At 43.1% G+C, this 22,094-nt stretch overlaps 1 protein-coding gene across 1 annotated transcript; it reads right to left on the bottom strand.

The window, feature by feature from the left end:
* Window positions 1-2,474: 2,474 nt before the first annotated feature.
* Window positions 2,475-21,737, bottom strand: LOC308366603 (alpha-tectorin-like; the record flags this gene model as incomplete). Its single annotated transcript, XM_080840324.1, has 27 exons — window positions 21,672-21,737; window positions 20,822-21,103; window positions 18,808-19,224; window positions 18,616-18,711; window positions 18,202-18,320; window positions 17,670-17,948; window positions 17,396-17,491; window positions 12,783-12,936; window positions 12,387-12,646; window positions 12,152-12,298; window positions 11,451-12,030; window positions 10,760-11,343; window positions 10,076-10,637; window positions 9,356-9,954; window positions 8,441-9,005; window positions 7,810-8,006; window positions 7,469-7,678; window positions 7,154-7,342; window positions 6,743-7,032; window positions 6,151-6,419; window positions 5,060-5,179; window positions 4,701-4,885; window positions 4,346-4,506; window positions 3,778-4,023; window positions 3,333-3,495; window positions 2,768-2,870; window positions 2,475-2,521 (listed from the first exon to the last, which is right to left on the bottom strand). Exons 2-27 carry the CDS (start codon window positions 21,093-21,095, stop codon window positions 2,475-2,477), a joined length of 6,912 nt encoding a protein of 2,303 aa, XP_080696450.1. The 5' UTR covers window positions 21,096-21,103; window positions 21,672-21,737.
* Between the last annotated feature and the right edge of the window lie 357 nt (window positions 21,738-22,094).

The raw sequence follows: 22,094 nt of genomic DNA, 5'->3' as shown, positions 1-22,094 counted from the left end.
ATGCAAGGTAATTATAAATACAAGGCACTTGATTAATACATTCTTAAGTCATTAACAGTGTTTTGAAATGCATTCTATCATCACCCTTAAGTGCAACCATAACAAAGGCAAACTTGGCCTCCGATAGGTACATGTATGTGTGTGGGAGGCCACTGGCAGCCTGCCATCTGCTGGGAGAAAGAGGATCAACACTTTCTGTAGTTTAGATTGTAGAAACAATAAATGGTTTCCATTTCTGTTTCATAGAAAATAACTGTTGAAAGTCTAATGTTAATTTACAGTTATTGAGGTTCCGGCTCAGGTCTGTCTCTCTAGGGTTCCTTCCCATGTAGCCAAAAATGTGATGTGACTGCAGATCTGTGTGTGACATGCGGTAATCACCTACCTACGTGTGAAGTTCTTAGTACTGTCACCTGCAGAATTAACTGTATTTGTATTCGGGTTGCATATGACCTGTAGTGGTCATAATCATTCCACCGTCACATTTCTGTTTGAAATGGAACTTTCCACTCGGTATTCAAATCGGCAGTAAACGTTTTGCTCCACGCACATGAGCCCAGGGCCTGAACCCCCTTAGGGCACAATGGCGACAAGGGCACATAAGGGGGGCGGTTCAGTGGACATCTATGGTGTACTTTTGTGTATGTAGCTGGATATCAGCTGCCTCTCCTGTGAGTAGCTGGAGAAGACCAAGCTGTAGCAAGGTACTTATAGACATATATAGTTATGAAGCTGCTATGCAGTCTGAATGACTTCTAGTGTGTGACAGCCTCTCGTGGATCTGTTTCTCAGGGCACTGCATAGTGCACAAACAGGACTTTACATCAATTAAAGGCAATACACTACATAGTGCACAAAAAAGCACTTTAAATCCCTTAAAGGCATTGCACTGGATAAGACATTTAAAACTTAGTTACAGTAATGGTATGATTGTCCTCCCCTCACATTTAAGACACAAATCCCCATGCTTGCCTGCAAATGTGTAATGTATGTCAGACCTGTACATTGTCATCTATCATTGCCATGCATTGTCACCAGGGGGGGTCCTTCTCATTCTGATTTAGTTCTTTTATATGACAAACATCCATATTGTTGTTGGAAAGTTGAGCTGATTTAGAAAGTAATACTCTAAGAAATGTCAATCACAAATCCCTTCCCCTGACCTGGCCCACGGCCAACAGCATCTTAAGGCAATCATTCCATGTGCAGTCAGTAAGTAGTTATTTGGTGCTTCTGCTGCCGATCCATTGTACAGTACATACCACTATTACTCTGTGTTATGCCTCTTTCTCATCTCTACTGTTTCCCACCTTTTCCTTTGGATTTTCCCACATTGGATAATCACAATGGAGCCATTTTAAAAAGCTTGAAATAAATCCCCCCTTTTATCTTTTTAAGAAAGGCAGAAACCTCTCAGCAATCATATTTCACAATGTGTGAAAAATGTGTCTCATTAAATAAACCAACCAATCAGTCAGCTGGTCTGACCGGTTTTCTATCTGTCCATCCATCCGTCAGTCCTTCCACTATTCCCATTAATGACACTTCACTGGGTGTCACTACATTACTTCATAAAGACACTGAATCCAACCGGTCATACTTGTCCCCTGTGAGAACACTGTTGAATCAAACATTATATTTTCAATACACACATAGGGCCATAAGGTACATCAGTGTCATGCACCATTTGTATCCTCTTTATTTATTTGAAATTTCCCCCAAACCACCATGAAAGGACGTTTTTCAATCAGCAATACACCATGCTCAGCAAGGAAGTAGTATAGCTTGTCAAGAAAATGGTTAATATTAAAGACATATATTTGCAAGTGCAGATCATTTCAGATGTAGCTGGTATGGCTAGACGCGTCTGATATGAACACAGTTAATGTAGGTCTTTCCTGAACCAGGTGATTGTCTAAGTATGTTCTCACAGCAATGAATATCAATCAGCAGGACACCGTGCTCTCCTGTATGTTACCACAGAAGGGAAATGGTGCAGCACTGTCAGATCATCTCAGAGATGACCGTCATTGAGGCAAATGGTTAATATTTAAAGAAATATGCCATATTGTAAGTAAAGGTTCAGATGTAGCCAGTATGGCTGGAAATGTTATTTTGCAGTGATCGTCTGGCTGTGTTCTGTGCTATGAATGCTTTGAATGTGGGTTTGTCATAACCAGGTGATTGGGTAGCTGTGTTCTATGAATGCTGTGAATGTGGGTTTGTCATAACCAGGTGATTGTGTAGCTGTGTTCTATGAATGCTGTGAATGTTGGCTTGTTAGAGCCAGGTGATTGTGTAGCTGTGTTCTATGAATGCTGTGAATGTTGGCTTGTCAGAGCCAGGTGATTGTGTAGCTGTGTTCTATGAATGCTGTGAATGTTGGTTTGTCAGAGCCAGGTGATTGGGTAGCTGTGTTCTGTTCTAGATGAGAGGCGTGAGAGCAGAGAGGAACAAGACTATCAGAGATGCAGTCAGACCCGAGGCTTCACAGGGTTTGGGACAATCATGTCTCTCCCATCTGGAAAAAAAACACAAATGAGATGACAGAATTAATTTGGATTGAAGGGAACAATTTGAGACCACAGTAAGTGAATGTGGGATGGGCAGATTTATAATCTAGGGTTAGGTAGGTAACAACTCCTAACAGCACTAAATACAAAAGATCAAAACGCCTGCACACACACACACACACACACACACTCTCAAACACACAGACATTTGACAACTAGCTGGGTGTAGTCAGTGTTGAATTCTCCATGTGTACCTGCTCTGCCACTGGCCCAAACCAGAGGCCCCAGTGAGATGGAGGCGCTGTCATGGAAATCAACAGAGCGGCGCTTCCTCTGGGGGTAACCTGGGTAACAGTGCTGTAAACAGGAAGAGAAAAGGAACAGAATAGTTTTCTTTTTAACATTTGCTCCTAATCTGACAAACCTTCAGCGAAGCTGTATTTAATTAAAACATCTGTGACTAACATATTAGGCTACAATGGGGGCGGACTGGCCGACGGGGTTTGGGCCGGTCCAATACCGGGCCACCTTAGGGGCTTTACTAATTTATATAGGGTGCAGCAGGTGCGATTGCACCTGGGCCCGTGGGTCTTGTAGGCCAGTAGTCGTGGGCCATAGACATACTTACGTCAATCTTAATAGTCTGAAGGCAGAATATGTGGGGGAGGGGGCGTGGCGGCAGTTATAAACATGAAACTACGTTACGCCACTGCTCCCAGCCCACTTTTTTCTCCCATAGTCCGCCCATGGGCAACAATTATAGCCAAACATTGCCATTACTCTGCTAGCCAGATTCCCACCTAGATGTGGTGAACTTACGGCTGTGCAGTCGTTGTTCGCCACCAAGCACAGGTGGATGCTGCAGTGCAGGTAAACCTTGGAGTTGTTTGCAGTGAAGGTGAACATCCTGAAGGAGAAACGACCTGATGTGCTGACGCCATTCTGAAGCATCTCCACTGTGCGGTCATTGGGGTTGGGGCACCTAAAGGGCGAATAAGATATGGCAAAAGAGACAGTGAGGACAAAAGGTACTTATGAACAAGGGAATAAACCCACACGATGAGCAACAGAAAAAAGGTTGAACAAATAAGGACTCAAATTATGATGATGATAAGCAAGTGTGATAGTGTGGTAGGGTAAATAGCATGTGTTTTATATGTTATAGGAGCTCTATGTCCCTTATTCATTAAGGCACGTGTGATAGTCTGGTAATAAGGTATGTAAGAGGGAAGAGTGGGTGTATTGGTGCGTTGGTACAAATTACTCGTTTCTGATGAGGTCCCAACGGATGTGGTAGTCTGCCTGATTGACAGGAGTGGCCCAGCAGGAGTCCATCACCATGGCAATCTGGCGGTTGTCCACTCCGTCCACGCGGACGGCAACGTACATCCGCTGGTTCACCACCACATTCACCATCCCAGAGAACGCATGAGAGAATCCTGCATCTTCATAGGGAATCATTCGGACACGGTAGGTTCCTTGACCTCCTGGTAACTTCTTAGTCACAACGCTGTAGAATTAAACACAAAATGTTTTTTTCCAGTTCATTTTCAGACAGACAGAAAGCTTAGGCTTTGATGATAGTGGTAGTTCCTCTATGAGGGGCTTTAATTTGGAAGGAGTAGTTGATGCACTGTGTTTGTGTTTTTAATATTTAGACTCCTATCTGGATGGGGGCACTGTGTTTTAGGAGTGAGGAATAGTAGAATTCAGTCTCCATGAACTAATCACTGGTTTATACACAATTTATTGGGTTTGGTCAGTGGAGAAAGGCACTGCAAACTAACCAAGAAAAAGTGAGTCAAAAGTGCAGACATAATGGCAAAACCAACCTCTCCAGGGGGTTGATGTCCACGTCCATGGAGAGTGCCTGAGTGAGGGGGTAGACACAGCAGAAGAGCAGTTCTATCCGTCTCTCTCGGCTGATGGTGCCACCGACTGAGTTGGCCTCCCCCTGGATTAAGTTCTCATAGATGAAGTGGGTGCTGTTGCTCTGTTGGGCAACAGACAGCACATACAGGGGTCAATATCTTAGAAACCAACAATTGTTTCATCCATATTCTGCTGTGAATCCTGAGTAAACATTTTTAAACTGTTGGGGGCTTTGCTCAAAGATTAACACTTCAAGCCAATCCTCCTCTAAAGAATAGTTTATTTTGTAAGTGTTTGGTGTAGAAGCTGTTTTACCCTTAGAGTGGTTCCACAAGTGTGGTTCTCATTGTCGAAGAGGAACTCCACTCTGCCATCTTGGAGTGTGCCGTGGCAGCTGGGGTCGTTGAGATGGAGGGCAACAGCAGAGAAGCCTTCTTCAAACAGCTGGCAGCGAGACAGAGACATGGTGCCTGTGCTGCTGGAACAGTACTCCACAGAGTCTGAGAAACAGGGAAGGAGAGAGAAAGGTGGAAAGACGTGAATAAGGTGAGGGGAAGAGTGATATGGGAAAATAAAGAAGGAGAAATATAATACACTTCCATCCAACAACTAGTTATATTAATAGCAGTAGTACCATTAATAATAACAACGTCAGTAGTCATATTAGACCTTACCATAGGACTCGGCATGAGGTCTCGGGTGATCCTCATTGCAGAAGCAGCCGTAGACTCCATCCTTCTGGCCACACCACTCGTCCTCAGTGCAGTCCAGTTCTTCACAGGGGTCATCAAGAGCTGCTCAAAAACATGGCAAATCCAGATGTATTCGTAGAATTAATTCAAATAGGCATAGGAAGAAACAAGCAGGGTAAAATATGATTGGTGAACAAACCTGGATGTGTCAGTAGACCACTAATTGTAACACTAAAGTAGGAAAGTCAATTTAATAGGCAGAATAAACCAAATCTGCACTAAGTACTGTACTGCAGGTCATGCAGATATTGTTATGGCTAAGGCTAAGCAAACAGTCGGTACAATAATTATCTGTGGTAGATTTTGATTTATGACTGTTTTCAATCACAATACAAAGCACTCCCTTCACTTGCTTTATTACAAAAAAATATATTCCTATCTGCTATGTGGTTTACCTGTGAAGACTACCCATGAAATTAGGCATTAACAACATTTGCATCGTTATTTGCTGGCTGAACTACTGCAGACATCACATTGTGTCCGTCACAAATCAAAGAGGATTCCAAAGACGACTGGACAGTCACAGAACTCGAGGCTGTTGCGCGTGCAGGGTTTGGTAGCTGTATAATTACTGTATAATTTCTCTACTAAGGTAATAATAATAATAATAATAATACATTTTATTTGTATTGCACTTTACATCATACAGGTAAGATATATTGTATTTGTATTTTCTATTTCCTAGCATGACAGACAAATTATAAATAGCTGAATATCACGTGTATGTAAGTGAGGTAGCTACCACTTTCTGTGCCCCAGAAGAGGAAATAACTTCCTGAGGTGCTGCCTTAATAAATGCTAACATTAATGGCATTAGTAATTCATCACTCTCTGCAGGTGATCATAGTACCTCCACAGCTTTAACATGCTGTTAGACCTCCTGGGGATGATAATAATTTTATTGACTTAATACATCTATTGCTTTTAAATTTCCAACAAAAAGGTAGGAAATTAAAATATCACTAAGGTAGGCAAGGCAGGTAATGAAAATGATCTCCACTAGATGTACTCACAGCAATGCAATGCAGAACGCCATTCTGTTGTTTGGAGCCCCAGCACAGTGCAAGCCGTCTCATAGGCCTCCACCGCTGAGCACAGCATGCCATTGGCTGGTGTGTAGGCACAGAGATCATACACGCAGGAAGTGAGGTACGCCTGTGGGTCAACATGCAGGTGGCACTGCCGGAACGGGCCGCTGCTGTTGGTGATGATGCTGCACAGATCTGTGTATTCTGTTCTAAAGAGACACATCCCGTCTCCAATCCGGTCACTGGCTCCACATCTAGGGAAGATCAGAAGAAGAACATGATCCACAATGCAGTTCAGGAGATACTCAAAGAAATCAGTATCAGACATGTTGCAAGTTTGAATGTTAAAGGTGCAAATGGCAGCTTTGTCAAGACACAATAACTTACATTTCATAATAAGGATTTTTCACTTTTTAATTAAAAGTAAACTGGTAAACTGATTAATAGGCCTGTGTTCCTAAAGAGAATGGTCTTTGATATAGTCTGGATATTTTTGAGCATGCAGTTTAGATATTGTCTGCTATTTAATCCCCCAGTTTGAAAGTCTTGCTTAACTTCCCACACAAATCATACTCACCCAGGACTGCTTGCATCTGATTTCCAACTTTGACCAAATTGCCTGTCAGTCTGGGCCAGAGTTCCATTTGGCAGAACCTTGTCGTCTGCTGGGTTGTTATTGTGATTCCCACACATCCCACAAACAGATTGATGATAATTTGGACTCAGTCTGACTAGAAGTCTACTACGACCATCAAACTGGACCACCAGCTCCCCTGAGGCATTCACAAACACAAATCCAGACTCCCGAGTCAAATGCGCCAGGGAGCCAACCTGAATGCTGTTTGCATTGTTGTCTTGACCATCAACCTGAAAACAAAACATGAGAGAGCTTCGGTGAGGTGGGACAGAAGTGTTTGCATTATGTACTGAACTACAAGAACATCCTCACTGAGGAGACCCTTCATGTGCACTGTTCTGTGAGAGGTACCTTGACTCTCCTGTTCTGCCCAATAGTGATGTGGCTTTGAACTCCTCCATGAGAGAGCCACACATCCACAGTGGACACAAATGACACAATTAAGTTGCCACGGTGACTATTAGAGGCTACTACACGGAAGGTCAAGGCGTCATCACTCATGTTGCCACAGGTGTGGGTAATCTCATAAGCACATGTGCCCTGGAGATGGGAATGGAAAAACATGATTTTGTACGAAGTTCAAACACACTCATCTGGAAACAAGTCTCTTTGAATTAGGACCTCACTTTCGGTTGGATTTTTAGATTTCTTTACTCTCTATCCTACCTGAAAGTGAGCCAGAGCTCCATCGAAGGTGATGTAGTGAGGGTCTCCCCAGACTGTGCAGGTCGACAGATGACCATAGCAACCCCGGCGGCCATCTCTGACAGAGCACTCCTGAGTTGGGGGGCAAGAGGACTGGGTGCAGCGGAGGTCATTGGGGGCAAAACACTCACAGAGCTGAGAGCAGGTTTGTGTCCAGAACAGTTCCCCGATCTGACAACACAAGAGAGCAACACTGACATGAAAAATACTTGCTAGAAGACATAATGTTATATTGTTATGTGCTCCTTAAAATGACTGCATATGTACAATTTGACCTTGACCCTTGGTCATTTTGTAATTACCTCAAAGTAGAAGCCGTCATAAAGACAGCCACACTGTTCCACAGGGACACAGAGCCCCCCGCTCCTCACAAATCCATCATCACAGAAACAGCCCTCAGCACAGGTCCTGTCGCAGCTGGCATCAATGCTGCTGGCACAGGTGTGCCCACACTCTGTGCCACACAAGTCGTAGTGGCTATTTTCTGGACACTCCATTTCTGTTGACATGGATAATGGCTTGTTACTTTTTAAACATTTTAACCAACACTGCAGCTGTAAAGCTGAAAGGTGCAGTCCCTGATTTATATCCAATTCGCATTTAGACAAATTCCGCATATTGTTCCTCACGGCCCTCTACCAGGCCGTTCTGTCTGTCACTCAAAGCAACTAGTCCTGGCTCTGTAAACTGGGAACAAAGCTAGTGGCTCAGACCAAGCAATAAACCATTTCAACTAAACAACATGTGGCTTCAGGTACATGGAAGGGAGGGGTTCAATATGATAAACTGAAATATCAATAACCTTTTTTGCCAGAATCACAGATTGTAGCTTGAATACATATTTGAAATACATTGTTATGATTGTTTCTGGTAAGATGCAAAAGATTAAAACAGCAAAAGTGCATTGAGTTTGAGCCAGGACTGTAAACTTACGGCAGGTGCTATTTTGCCGCCAGGGATAGATGATGACATTTGCAGTTTGGCAGGCGCTGACATATGCTTCCATAGCACGGCAGAGGACATCGTTTCTGCCCCCAGACAGGCACACGTCAAAGACACAGTCGTTAAAGAATGGCTGGGGTTCCACGTGGGCATGGCAGAAGCTCAGTGGTCCATTGCTAGCTCTGAGTAGCTCACACTGGGCACGGGCTCTCCAGTCATCTTGGCATATTGGGCAGGAGTTTCCACATCCTCCAGTGCAGGGCAGGCCATCATCAACCTTCCAATAGTCTCCAAAATCAGAAGAGGAAAGGGTCACAGAGCCAGAATTCCCTTCCTGGACAGTAAAGTCGTCACCCTGGAGGCCGTTGAAGTTTCCACAAAGGCCACATGTGGCACCACTGTAGTTGGATGGCACTGTGATGTCCAACATCCACCGGCCATCATAACTGACAGTCAGCCCAAAGTCTGTTTTCACAAACGTGTGCAGTCCATTGGCATAGACAGACACTCTGCCCCCATCAAGAATGATTGGCAGGTTTCTTGTCTCCCGGTTCACCTGAAGTCAGAGTTACTTTTTTGTGAGAGGATTTTATGTGTTTGTGTACAATTGCATTTTAATAGGATTATATGACAAGCAGAGACTAATCTCATCTAATAACTAACTAATGTTACTTCAGCATTGATAACTAATGTTATCACAACAAATAAGAAAGTGTGAGGAAATAGAATTACTTATCATTTTTATATTGATTGCTTTACAAACTAGTTCTTGACCGATCTTTTAAAAAGTGACTTCAAGCATGATAAGCAGTCACTCAAGAAAAGATGACACTATAAGAAACTGCTTCCACCATGATGGAATGAGAATAAAGATGACTTAAACAATAATTTGAACTTAACCATTACCTGTACAGTCCCCCGATTGTCTTTTGAGATGTACACCAGATGTCCAGACACATTGACGTAAACTGCCACAGTGATGGAGACGTGCAGGCCATTCCATGCCTCATTCCTGGCCTCCACCTGAAAGTGAGGTAGGCCTCGTGTTCCATTGCAAACTGTTGCCAGGACATAACGACATGTACCCTGAAAGTCAAAGGTGCGTCTGTCAAAGGAGGTGTAGTGTGGGTCTCCAGAGGCCGAGCAGGTGGCTTCAGGTTTAGGATGGCAACCATACTGTCCATCCACGACTCGACAAGAGTCCTGAGCACCACAAGAAGAGGCCATGCAATGCGATTGTCCAGTGATGCCATTACACTGGCACAGGAACTGGCACTCCTCACCATACCAGTAGCGCTCTCCACTCTGTCTATAGCGCCCGCCATGGTGGCAGCCACAACCCGTGGGTGGCACACAACGATCCCCACTCAGGAGGAGCCCATCATTACACTGGCACCCCTCCTGACACTGCTGAGTACACAGGAAGGGGAAAGACAGGCTTGGGCAGGAGGCTGGGCAGGATGTTCCACATGGCTCATAATGGCTGTTGGGTGGGCAGGTTAACTCTATAAAGAGGAATCAAAGGTCAGTTTAATTTTTTAAAGATTCCTTTTGCTAGTTCCACATATTCTCATTTACAAAGTCAGGATTAACAGATTTGTATGAAAAGAACTGTCGTTCTCTTACCACAGTTGGTGATATTCCTCCATTCCCCTACTGTGATGCCACTCTGTTGGCAAAGCAGGGTGTAGCCACGCAGTGCCTCGCACAGTGCCTCTTGAGTACCACGCGTCCTCGCTAGAGCCTGGACACAGTCTTCAATCCGTCTCCAGGGGTCCAGCCTTGCTCGGCACTGGCTAAAAGGCCCCTGTGCCCATCCCATGATGCCACAGAGCTCCCTGAACTGGCTTGTGTTCTGGTAGTGTCCTTGTTCCAAGACCTGAGGTTCCACACAGAATGCTGACAGGGAGCCATCTCTCCAGCTGTCCCCAAACTGCTGTGAGTCGTAGATGGGAACTCCAGAAGGGGAGAGGAAGTCGTCACGAAGGTCTCCATTTAGATTCCCACACAGTCCTCCTAGAGTGCTGTTGTAGTTGCCAGGAGCGGTAATGCGGATGACATGTGGCCAGTCAGCCCTCACCATCACTCCAAAGTTGGTCTCTATGACAACACCTTTAACACTGCTGTGGTAGATGCGAATATGACCCGAGCTGACACTGAAAGGAATGCCCACTGTTTGCCCATCCACCTAATGAGAGAACATTGGGTTTATGTTTAAATATGTGTATCACGGTATTGCAAGTGAGAACTGTTTGCTGTGTCAGGCTCGCTAGTTAGACATCTCTGTGTCTAAGTATGTAAACAACTTACCTTTGTTGTGGCTCCCTCCCCCATCTCCACAGAAACTTGTGTTCCTTCTGCTTCAAACTTCAGGTGTCTGGCAAAATCTCCAAGGCCTGTGGGAACTTTCTCAACACTTATTTGAAAATGAGGTAATAGTGATTGTCCCCTGACCCTCGCCAATGTCAGACTACAGGCACCTGGGTAATGGAAGGTCTTTCCATCAAAGGTGCGATACGACCCATAACCCTCCACCCAGCAGGTGGCGTAGCTGACAGGTCGGCAGCTCCTCACACCACCGTGGGCCCCACACACCTCCAGCTCACTGCAGCTGTGTGCCTGGCAGCTCATTGTCCCATGAGTACAGTGGCAGCTTCTCCCACAGTCCTGGTCTAGCACCACTGTCTCCCCAGCTGTATAGTACCGCCCCTCGAAGGTGCAGCCACAGTCACTCTGCAGAACACACTCCCCACCGCTTAGGACATAGCCAGCATTACAGATGCAGCTCTCCAGGTTGGGCAGTGGGCAATTCTGGGTAGCATTGGGGTTGCTGCAGGTTGCAGGGCATCCAGTTCCTTGAGACTCAAAGTGGCTGTTGGCTGGACAGGGGATTTCTACAGAAGGAAAAAATGGGTGTGTTCAATGCTTGTGTCAGACAACTTTTCCAAACTGTCATGGTTACTGGATACACCATATTGTACATGAGAGGAGCAGCACTCACCACAGAATCCCTCTCTCCTCCACTGGCCCAACTGAATGCCCTCTTGTTGACACTGGGCAGCATACACGTTGAGTGCTTGGCAGAGGATGGGCTGGTAGCCGTCACCCACACACAAATCATACACACAGTTTTCTACAAAGCTCTGTGGAGACAGCATTGAGTGACAGGAAACAAACGGGCCAACATTTTTGCTGAGGAGTCCACAGTGGGCAGTGTTTCCGTAAAGTGCCCTTTGGTTAACGGTGCAAGCAGCACAAGCCAGCCCTGCACATCGCACGTCCTGGCAGCCTGGGTCAGTGTCCCCTGGGGCCTTCCAGCTGTTGGCAAACTCCACATCTGAACCCACAAGCTGCCCATCACGAGTTCGGAAATCATCATGACGGTTTTGGTTGAAGTTTCCACACAGGCCACAGGTTGCGTTCTGGTACTCGTAGGGCACTGAGATTCTGACATAGTGATTGGCATCGTACGTGACTAGCAGGCCAAAGTCTGTACTGACAGCCACAGAGAAACCTGATTGGTAGACCTGGATGGCCCCATTCCGTAGGGTAAATGGGGTCGTCACAAAGCTACCGTTCACCTGAAGGAGAATGCTACCATTAACACTGGGCTAAATGGAGAAGAACAGTTTAACCTAAATTTGTATATTTGGTGTCTGGAAAAGTTTGGTGTATTCATGTTATGAAGTTTACTGTACTTACCAATGCTTGGTAATAATGGCCTTTGACCAGCTCAATTTCCTCACCGTAAACCCACACTCTTACAAGACGGGTCCACGACACACGTGTGCTGCCCCGATGCTCATTCTTCCCTTCAATACGATAGTATGGCAGTCCATTGCCACAAGCCTGGTAGATGTAGAAAATGAAAATAATTAAAGCTCCCAAACTAAGACCCAATTGTCCAGTCTTTTTAAAGGTAATAACTGAATTATACCTCAGAGAGTATGTACGTGCAGGTTCCCTGGAAATGAAAGACTTTCCTGTCAAAGGTGTAGTAGTGGGGGTCACCAGAGATGGTGCAGGTGCGTCGCTGAATATTCTGGCAGGAGTACTGGAAGGCCGCTGGACGACGACACACCTGGGAAAAGGTGCAGGGCTGTTGCTGGCACTGGAGGAGGCCTCCACTGATGCAGGTGCATCTTTGCTGACAGGTGGCATCTGTCCAGAAAGAGTCTCCTACCTGCACAGGTAAACCTAAGTGTGTTGTCTGCATTAGTTTTGTTGGTGTAGCTTTGGTGTAATATTTGCAGTAAGGTATGACCGTTATAGAATGGGTGAATTACCACACTGTTCGGAAAAAGAATGTAAGGGTGCTATAATCGATTTTCACCATTATATTGGCAGCCTTGTGGTCCATCATCAACCCGGAAGGCCCAGCGACCTGGCCTGTTGACGTTGCTAGTGTGCCTTAAATTGCCGATGTTGCTCATGAAGGAGCCAGGGATTGAGAAATGATGTGCTGAGTTGATGGTGTCATAGCCAGCCTACCAAACAAGAATGTGAGAGTTGAAACGAAAAGTACATCCATTTCTTTCTACACTGTAATGGTGTTGGTCTTGCCCACACCTGAATTTACCTTATGGGATTAATACAAGTTTATCATTCTTGATGGGGGAGTTTTGATAACCTCAGGACATTTAGCCTGTATGGTCTGCTTCATAGGTTCCGCTTGAAAAAAAATGTTGCTGTTCAAAGTGACCGGCAGAGTTTTATTTCCCGGACATTTTAATGATAAGCCAATGAAATATCTATTACTGCTTCTAAATTAGCCTATTAAAGAAAACTGACTGCAGGCTATGTAGCTTAAAGAATGACATAATCAGGTTGTATAGAATGCAACATGTTTTTTTGCTTAAGTTTACAATGGAAAAATAAAAACATGAATGTCTGGTGCGCGTCAATAACGCCAGTAAACCAATTGGCTGGCCTTATTTTTGTTTTACTAAAGTCATGGTTTAACAAACAAATTCCCCTTCCCCACATTAAATAAACAATTGCTATACCCAAGCAAAATTAAATTTACACCGTCTTTATGTCCCCTATTTTGCTGGAAACATTTCAATTGGCCAAATCGTGATGCTGCAGATTAAATAACACGTTGTGAACAAACTGTATCAAACAAATGGCCAGGCCTAAGCTATAATATTGCCTCGTGTCATTTTAGGCTACTTTTTTTTCGCTGTTTTGCATTACTGAATCATGCAGCAGCCAATCTGAAATCAAACCTGCCCAGTGTGTCTCCACAACTTGCGATGCGCATAAGCTTCGTGACCTTGACAAGGCAACTTCGCTGTTGTGTCTTGATCCGATTCTGCAGGAACACTCGAGACCAGAATCTATCTTGGCGAGCTTGGCCCACTCAGGATACATTTAGTTGAAATCACATATGAGGACTTCACAGGCTGTGTAGAAATTCAATCCCCCATAGCCACGTAGCGCTGTCAAGACACCGAGGGCATCTAGTTGCAGGCTAACTGCATCGATAAGAGGGGTGGTATGTGGAATACAACTTTGAATACAACTTAGAGTTTTTTCTTAGACGTTTCAGTCACCTTGTCACAGTGGCCTTTAATCGCAACCTGCTGTGGCGTTAAATTGAGCGCAGCTACATGCTCATTGCTCTGACTATGTTCAATGAGAGCAGAGATTCTAAAATGATTCGAAATTCTCAGGGCTCGTGACTGCGACTGATCTGGTCGCATATGCGACTGGAATTTTGGCCGTGCGACTTGATTTGAAATCACGGTCGCATGCGTGCGCCTATAGAAATAAGCAAGAATGTAAGGCCTGCGCCTAGATACTGGGCTAATGTACAAATCTTTGTATCAAAATAAAACGTATATGGTTTTTATTCACCTGAAGCAAAATATAAATACATTTGGAATGAATACCCTGTCGTGCTATGCAGGGTCGCTGTTATGGTTTTCTGGGTTGACGTTGGAGATGGACGGTGATTCAGTGAGGTAGCGTTAGCTTCAGCCTTAATGCATTCATCATACTGTGGTTTGTGGTGAAATCTCAGGTGGTTGAACAAGTTAGTTGTATTGCTATGCGGTGCAAACACAACTCTAACGCACTCTGTGCATATGATTTGTTCTCGGTTAACATATCTTGCCCTAACTCTTAAAAGTAAGATAGCCGTCTTACTACCATGATGTCTCGCTAAGAAAATGTCTGACGCGAGATATTTTTACGGGTAAATTAGAGCGGTCTTTTAAGATAGCATGTACTATTACATGTGACGTTGGTAAGCTGAAACAACATTAGGCTAATGTGCTAGTGTTAGAAAGTTGGCTGACTGATGCCTCACAAATCACATCGACCATTATTGCTGGTTACAATAACGGTGATATCGGATAGTGCAGTGTCTATTTCTCGGTAACATAAAAAAAACACAACATCTGTAAACGGAGTGTGGTCCGTCATCTTTGTTTACAATTTGCAGTTGCCGGAGGGAGCTGGCGAACACATTTTTAGGTTATAGGTATGGAATCAGATCAATGCCATAAATATTTTGTAATCTGTGATATAGATTTTGTATCTGTAATATAGATTTAGTATCTGTGAAACCATCTTCACTTTCAAAACCTATCTACAGATACGGATTTCAAATACGAAATGTATCTACACTTTCAAAAACTATCTACACTTTCAAAAACTATCTTCACTTTCAAAATCTATCTGCAGATACGGATTTCAGTTACGCATTACGGATACGGATACGGATTTCTGTTACGAATTACAAAATCTTTTTGGCACTGTTTTTACAGCCTTTCCAAAGAGCCAATCAGCGCTTTCGGCAGATTTTCTAAAGCGCCAATCAACACATTGTATCCTGTACTGACTATCCAATCAGCGCTAGCTTGCTGGCATCTGCTGGCCCGCTCATTATTCAATAGTTATAACCTAAATCTGCCACCGCTCTGCCTAGGGAGGGAGAGATCTGGGGTCTCCCCCGCATGGTTTGAATACAATTCGGTGTACAAACTCCGTGGGGGAAGTTAAATGAGCATGCCTTATGTCTGGCCCAAAGGGCTAATGAACACCTGTACTATTTAGTTAATCTTAGGCTCTGGCGATTCAGAGATCGCTTGGCTGCAGAACGCGTTGTAACTAAGAAATTGGTCTCAGCCACATCTAACAAATAGAATCGAATGAAAGTGTGGCGAGAACTCCAGCTTGCTGCCTCATATATCTCTTCCACTGAGACGCTAGAAAACTCGCTTCCACAAAAAATACACAATAAAGCGTTTTCAAGGACTTCAGAAAATGGTTACAAATAGGCTACCCCAAAGTGCCATGAAAAGAAACGAAAATGACATTGCAAGGTGGTTTTGAAATCAGGCTGGTCATTATCCAGTTGTTGAGGATGCATATCCACTTAACGGTATACGCCCCACCATCACATTGCATGTGTCTGAAGAACAAGACAATAGCAGTCTGTCTGCTAAATGTTCTCATCGTGATAATGGGTCATATGAATACTGTTCATGGTTAACTTAATTAAATGTGAATAGGAGATTGGTCACGAAAATGCTAACGTTAGCTTTCGTTAGCTACCAAAGCAGATCCTAATACCTTCCATACAACGACAAGAACCTTTGAAACAGGTGGAACGAAGTGTGGAGTGAAAACCACTGACTGTGATTGTGCGTTTTACAATGACTTTATTAACAACTCCAAATATAGGACTTCTTACTTGTGCCATTTCTCGGTCTCTGATCCATGACTGCTGCATACACCGTTTCACTCAACTTTCCCTGTTGCCAGCAAGCTAGCGCTGATTGGCTAGTCAGTACAGGATACAATGTGTTGATTGGCGCTTTACAAAATCTGCCAAAAGCGCTGATTGGCTCTTTAGAAAGGAAGTAAAGACAGTGCCAAAAAGATTTTGTAATTCGTAACAGAAATCCGTAATTCGTACTTGAAATCCGTATCCGTAATGCGTAACTGAAATCCATATCTGCAGATTTTGAAAGTGAAGATAGTTTTTGAAAGTGTAGATAGCCTAGTTCTTGAAAGTGTAGATAGTTTTTGAAAGTGTAGATACATTTCGTATTTGAAATCCGTATCTGTAGATAGGTTTTGAAAGTGTAGATGGTTTCACAAATACAAAATCTATATTACAGATACAAAATCTATATTACAGATTACAAAATATTTATGGCATTGATCTGATTCCAAAATAGGCAGCTTCAAGGCTGCAAACTGCTACCTTGAAAAATGACTGCCACTCTGAGGACTTTAAGGTATTTTATAAACCCCGTGACAGAATAACGGTTTTGCAGCACGCCTTTTATAGTGGTGTGCCTAGATATTTGCTGGTTTAGGAGCACAGTGCTCCTTAGCCAAAAAGTTAGTCTCGAGCCCTGCCTCTTGTGAATCCGTTACGTCGTCCTGCCTTTTTGCAGTGCGAACAGAACATTTTATCGTTACCATCAATTACCTTGCACCTTAGCCAAGGGAACTTGTCACTTCATTCCGACCTAAACGCACGACACTTCGGCCTTTTCTCTGGTGGAGCTGTCCGAACATCTATGGCTTCAGGTATTACAGGTTCATCCTTATCAGCCGTTCACCCTCATCAGTTGTGTTTGGCCTCTTAAAAAGCTTTTAAGGCTAGTTTGCTTGGCCATGTTTGATCCTTCTGACTCAGTTTGCTACTTGTTTATAACCGAAGGTTTGCGCTTTACTTAAAATGCATATGCGTGTTGTTTAATAACTTTCTAACGGCAGAATAGCCTGTTCATTTAAAACATAATTAGGGCAGTGCATGTTTGCTTTATAGGCCTAACTATTAGGGTTATTCTCAAATTCAGATTGTGTTTGGGGGATGGGACTTTTTAGCAATTCCAATTGGACAATTTGACCGGTGAGATCTTATATTTTCGGACATCTCATTTTTTTCAAATTACCGGACAACGGAAACGCTGGTCGGCTTACCTGCACATGATGGCGTGTTGCAGCAATGGATCCATAATTCATCAGTGCAAATGAGACTTGACCCCCTGAGATCAGGACCACTTGGAATGATGTTTCCTTGGATAATGATACAATAGATGGATGTTAAAGTAGTGATTGAAGTAAAATTGAATAGTTTGTTAATAATTTCAATACCAGTTCCATTACAAGTAATGTCTCTTCTGTCCCAGACAGTAGGTCAATAATTACACTGATAAAGCTTCAGAACCATAATATGGGCCAAAAAAATATTTACTGTTCCTGAGTACGAGTAATATTCCACTTTGTCCCATGTTGCAACAAAGACCCAGGAGGCTGAGAAGCTTATTCCAGGGAAGTACTGGTTGATGTCTGTTGTAGCTTGTTGGAGGACACTGCCACTGGTGTACTGGCGGTAGGATATGGTGCCTCTACGTCGATTGTCAATGTCTGTCCAGAACGGGGCAATGATGTTGCGGTGTGCATAAGCAGGAAACTGGTATGGACTCCATCCTCGCCATCCATAGTCAAAAGTGAGAAATCCATTGTTGTTAACCTGCAAAACCAATTGACTCATTGTGAAGAAAACTCAAATGTGGTACTAAAGGGAAAAGTTGGAAGTTGTCTGTGAATGGTAGGCTAAATGATTATTGGATTTTTCCAAAGCCTTTTCTGGATTTTTTCATCAGATATTGACACCTTAATTGTCACATACAGACTCATTATTTATTTGGGTCAGCTCTTTCCAGGAAAGCATTTTTACCAGGAAATGCTAATCTGAGTTGTAATAAGTGAAAACATTGACTTACGTATATCCGGGTTAATGCCTGCCTGAAATAGCGAAATGATTGCGCTGTGTTAATGGATGTTGAGCCATCATCGACACGACTGGAATATGAATCCCCTGGTCCGAAGGGGTAAAATACACCTGGAGGAGTTGTGGAAAGTTAGAGATCCATGGTCCTACAGCACATCACCTTGTACAGTTATGCATGATGACTTGCATCACTTTTGCAGTAATGTGGACCTTAAATTCTGTCATTTAGATTAGTTTTATAAGCTAAAGTAAGATTTGTTTGTAAATAACAAAGTTCCAGTAAAACTTGCAGTATTAAATAACTTGTAAATCATATGCTTATATTCTGTAATTCAGTAGGATAATTAATTTGTATCCGCTCTTCCATCTTTGTTATCGATACTGTCTGTTACTTAATGTGACTCACTTGAAGGGAGACTTGCTGTCGTTCCAATGTTGGGCTGTGGTGTTGGTCCATCAGTTGGTTCTGGGGCTTTCATGTTTAAATCAATATCACCCACATCTGGAAAAGGTCAAAGTTGAACATAAATCTGAATGAAGATTCATTGTCATACACAGACTTTGGCTACATCAGGGGTTAATGACTTCACTCACTCACCTGTACAGTAGGCCAGATAGCAGTAAAATGGTCTCTCAAACTCATACACATAGTAGTTTCCAGGGCACGCTTTGATTCGAACAGGCGGGTTTGCAAACTTGCAGCAGTCCGCTGGATTGGACGATCCCCACTTCCAGTGCCCACAGACCTGGCGCGTCACGATACCCTCCCCCACTCGTGGGTGTGTTCCGTTCAGCCACAAAGGAGCATGGGCTCCACAGCGGTTCATTCTCACGCAGTACTCTGGCATATGGGCATCTGTTCCCTGGTAAAACATCCGGTACCAGCCTTGCCAGTTGATGTAAGTGTCACACTTTAAGATGTTGTCATGGATTGTGTTGTTGGCAGCCCTCCATGCGTCATCTAGCACAGTGTAGCTGTGACAAGGGTCAAACGCAGGGCTGGTAGCCACAGAACCTGTGTTTGAAATATTCATATCCAGTATTTAGATTAGTTGTAAAAGCAAAAGAAAGTTTTGTTTGTACTTAATACCACTAGAGCTGCCAGTGATAAATAACAAAGTTGCAGTTAAAGAGCAGTATTACAGTTTTTCACTGTTGCTTAAACCCGTTTTTCAAAACAGTAACGTCTTTCTCAAAACTGCACACAGAAAATTGAAAACCTCACACACAAAATGCTAAACCTGACACTCCCTTTGCAAGATGACTCTTTGCTATCAAATCTCTTAACTGTTCACAAAATGGAACTCGTGTTTTAATTTGGTACACACAGCCATATTTTCAAAACACACACACATACATTAATTAAGTACACACAACTAAGCATTAGCTGCACACTACCAAGCATTTACAGCACACAGAAGTGCAAAATTGAAAACACAATCATCGAAACACACCATATGAATGACAATGACTCATTGAGCCCTTTCTCCTTTTGTAAAATGTATCAGTGTAGGCCTACATTTTTCATAGTCAAACATAAAACAGCAATACCGTTGTTCTCACAAACCATATTTACAATTTTAGTCTCCTGTTCCACCAGATTGTATTGACATAAAATTGTATACAAAATGCTTATAGTTTTTCTCAATTGCTTACACACATTTTTTGAAAGCATGCCTCGTTCTCAAAACTTTAAACACAAATTCCAAAGCAACTAACTGAAAATGCAAAACCCTTTATATCTCCTGGAAAATGCTACTTTGCTTTCAAAAAATATTGAAAGTGTGTTTTCTTCCTCCACAGTGTGGTTCTCTTTCAGTCCTGCAAAATACTGTGAGCACACTACGTATATTATATTGATATGCAGTATTACAGTACACAAGGCAAACAGATTTCGTACTTGTTCTCCATCCTGAAGGTTCTAATGAAAAACCATGGTCTACCACAGCGGCCCAAATCTCATTAGAGATGACCATTCTCCTTCTTCTTTCTCCTGATCCTCCTCCTTCTTCACCTTGTCCTCATTCTGTTCCTCCTCCTTGTCCTCCTCTTCCTTCTCTCTGTCCTCCTACTCTTCAACCTCCTACTCCTCCTCCTTCTTGTCCTCCTCTTCTTCCTCCTCTCACTCTTACCCCTCTCCTTCTCTGGTTGTGGATCTTTTCAAAGTTTTCAATAGTTTATCCAACAAAACAGAGGCTCAAGACACTTTAATGGTGCAGTCCTCACTGCAAATTGGTCAAAAGACCTGAAAGTTTAGAGATTTGACTATTTGGGGTTTGCAGGTTGATGCTTTGAGATTTTACTTGAAAATTGTGTGCAACAACAGAACTTTGTGTACACTGTTTTGACAACAACGTGATGTGTAATTGACATCAGTGTGTTCACAAGGAAAATCGGACTCTAAGGGAATCTTAAGTATTTCCCACTTGGGGCGAGCGATTGATACATGACGTGAAGGTTGTGCAGATTGTGCCGAATTTTCGCTTTATACTTTTTAACAATAGTGAAAAACTGTAAATGCTTCTTAAAATAACTTGTAAATCATATACAAATAGATGTGAATACATTTGCATTCTCAACCAAGGGAAGACCTGTTTTGGAATCATAGTTACCAGTTTGCCTGTATACGCCATTGGTTGCAAATGTTGATTTACCTGTTGTTGTTGTTGTTGGTGTTGTAGTCGGTGGAGAGGCTGCAGTCGTTGCTGCTGTTGATACTGAAGTTGTTGCTTCAGTTGTTGAAAGAATTGAAGATGTTGGGCTTTCTGTTGTTGTTGAATGTGGAAATGCTGGTACTCCTGTTGCTCCTGGAGAAGGTGGGGTGTCAGTTGGTGATTTTAGAGATGTTGTTGCCGTAGATGCTTCCGGAGTTCTTGTATTTGACATCAGTGTTACTGGTTGAATAGATCATACATTGTTATTGTTTTGTTCTTTGACGAATAATGGAACTACTGTGCATGTTAGATCACACTTCACACATAATTATTAACATGTTATCCATCTGGCAACAAGGACTCTGTACACAAGTGTGTCACCACGGTACCATTACTTCATCTTGGTGAATATTTTGGATTTTTAATGGCCTTGGGTTAGGTTGTTATTCAAAGAGAGAGCCTTCATTCTTTTAGCATACAGTATGTGGAATGAGAGAGGTACAAGTAGGTGAACAGACCTGTCCCTGTAGCTGAGTGAATGGTGTGTAGGGCCTAATTAATCAGTTTGTTTTTTAATACTTTATCATTTTTATTATCAAAAATGTGTTTGTACTTTATGCCACGAGAGCTGCCTCTGATAAATTACAAAGTCGCGGTAAAAATAGCAGTATTACATACTCCTTAAATAACTTGTAAATCATTTTACAAATAGACGTTAATACATTTGCATTCTTAACCAAGGGACCTGTTTTGGAATCAAAGTTACCATTTTTCCTATGTACGCCATTGGGTGTAAATGTTGATATACCTGGTGCTGGTGTTGTGGTCGATGGAGTTGCTGCAATTGTTGCTGCTGTTGATACTGAAGTTGTTGGTTCAGTTGTTGAAAGAATTGAAGATGTTGGGCTCTCTGTTGCTCCTGGAGAAGTTGGGGTGTCAGGTGGAGCCTCCGGAGAGGTTGTTGGCGTAGTTGGATGTGGAGTTGTTGTATTTGACATCGGTGTTACTGGTTAAATAGATGAATACATTGTTATTGTTTTGTTCCTTGATGAATAATGGAACTACATGTTAGATCACACTCCACACAACATTAACATGTTCCCCATGGGGCAACAAGGACTCTGTACACAAGTGTGTCACCACGGTGCCATAACTTCATCTGGGGAACCTTAATTTGACTATTTTGGAATTTTGGTCATCAGTCAAGTTGTTATTCAGAGAGAGAGCCTTC

The sequence above is a fragment of the Sprattus sprattus genome, assembly GCF_963457725.1.
Source record: "Sprattus sprattus genome assembly, chromosome: 6".
NCBI classification, from domain to species: Eukaryota; Metazoa; Chordata; class Actinopteri; order Clupeiformes; family Clupeidae; genus Sprattus; species Sprattus sprattus.
The sequence above is the reverse complement of the archived record's forward strand: the minus strand, read 5'-3'. Positions and strand labels throughout refer to the sequence as shown.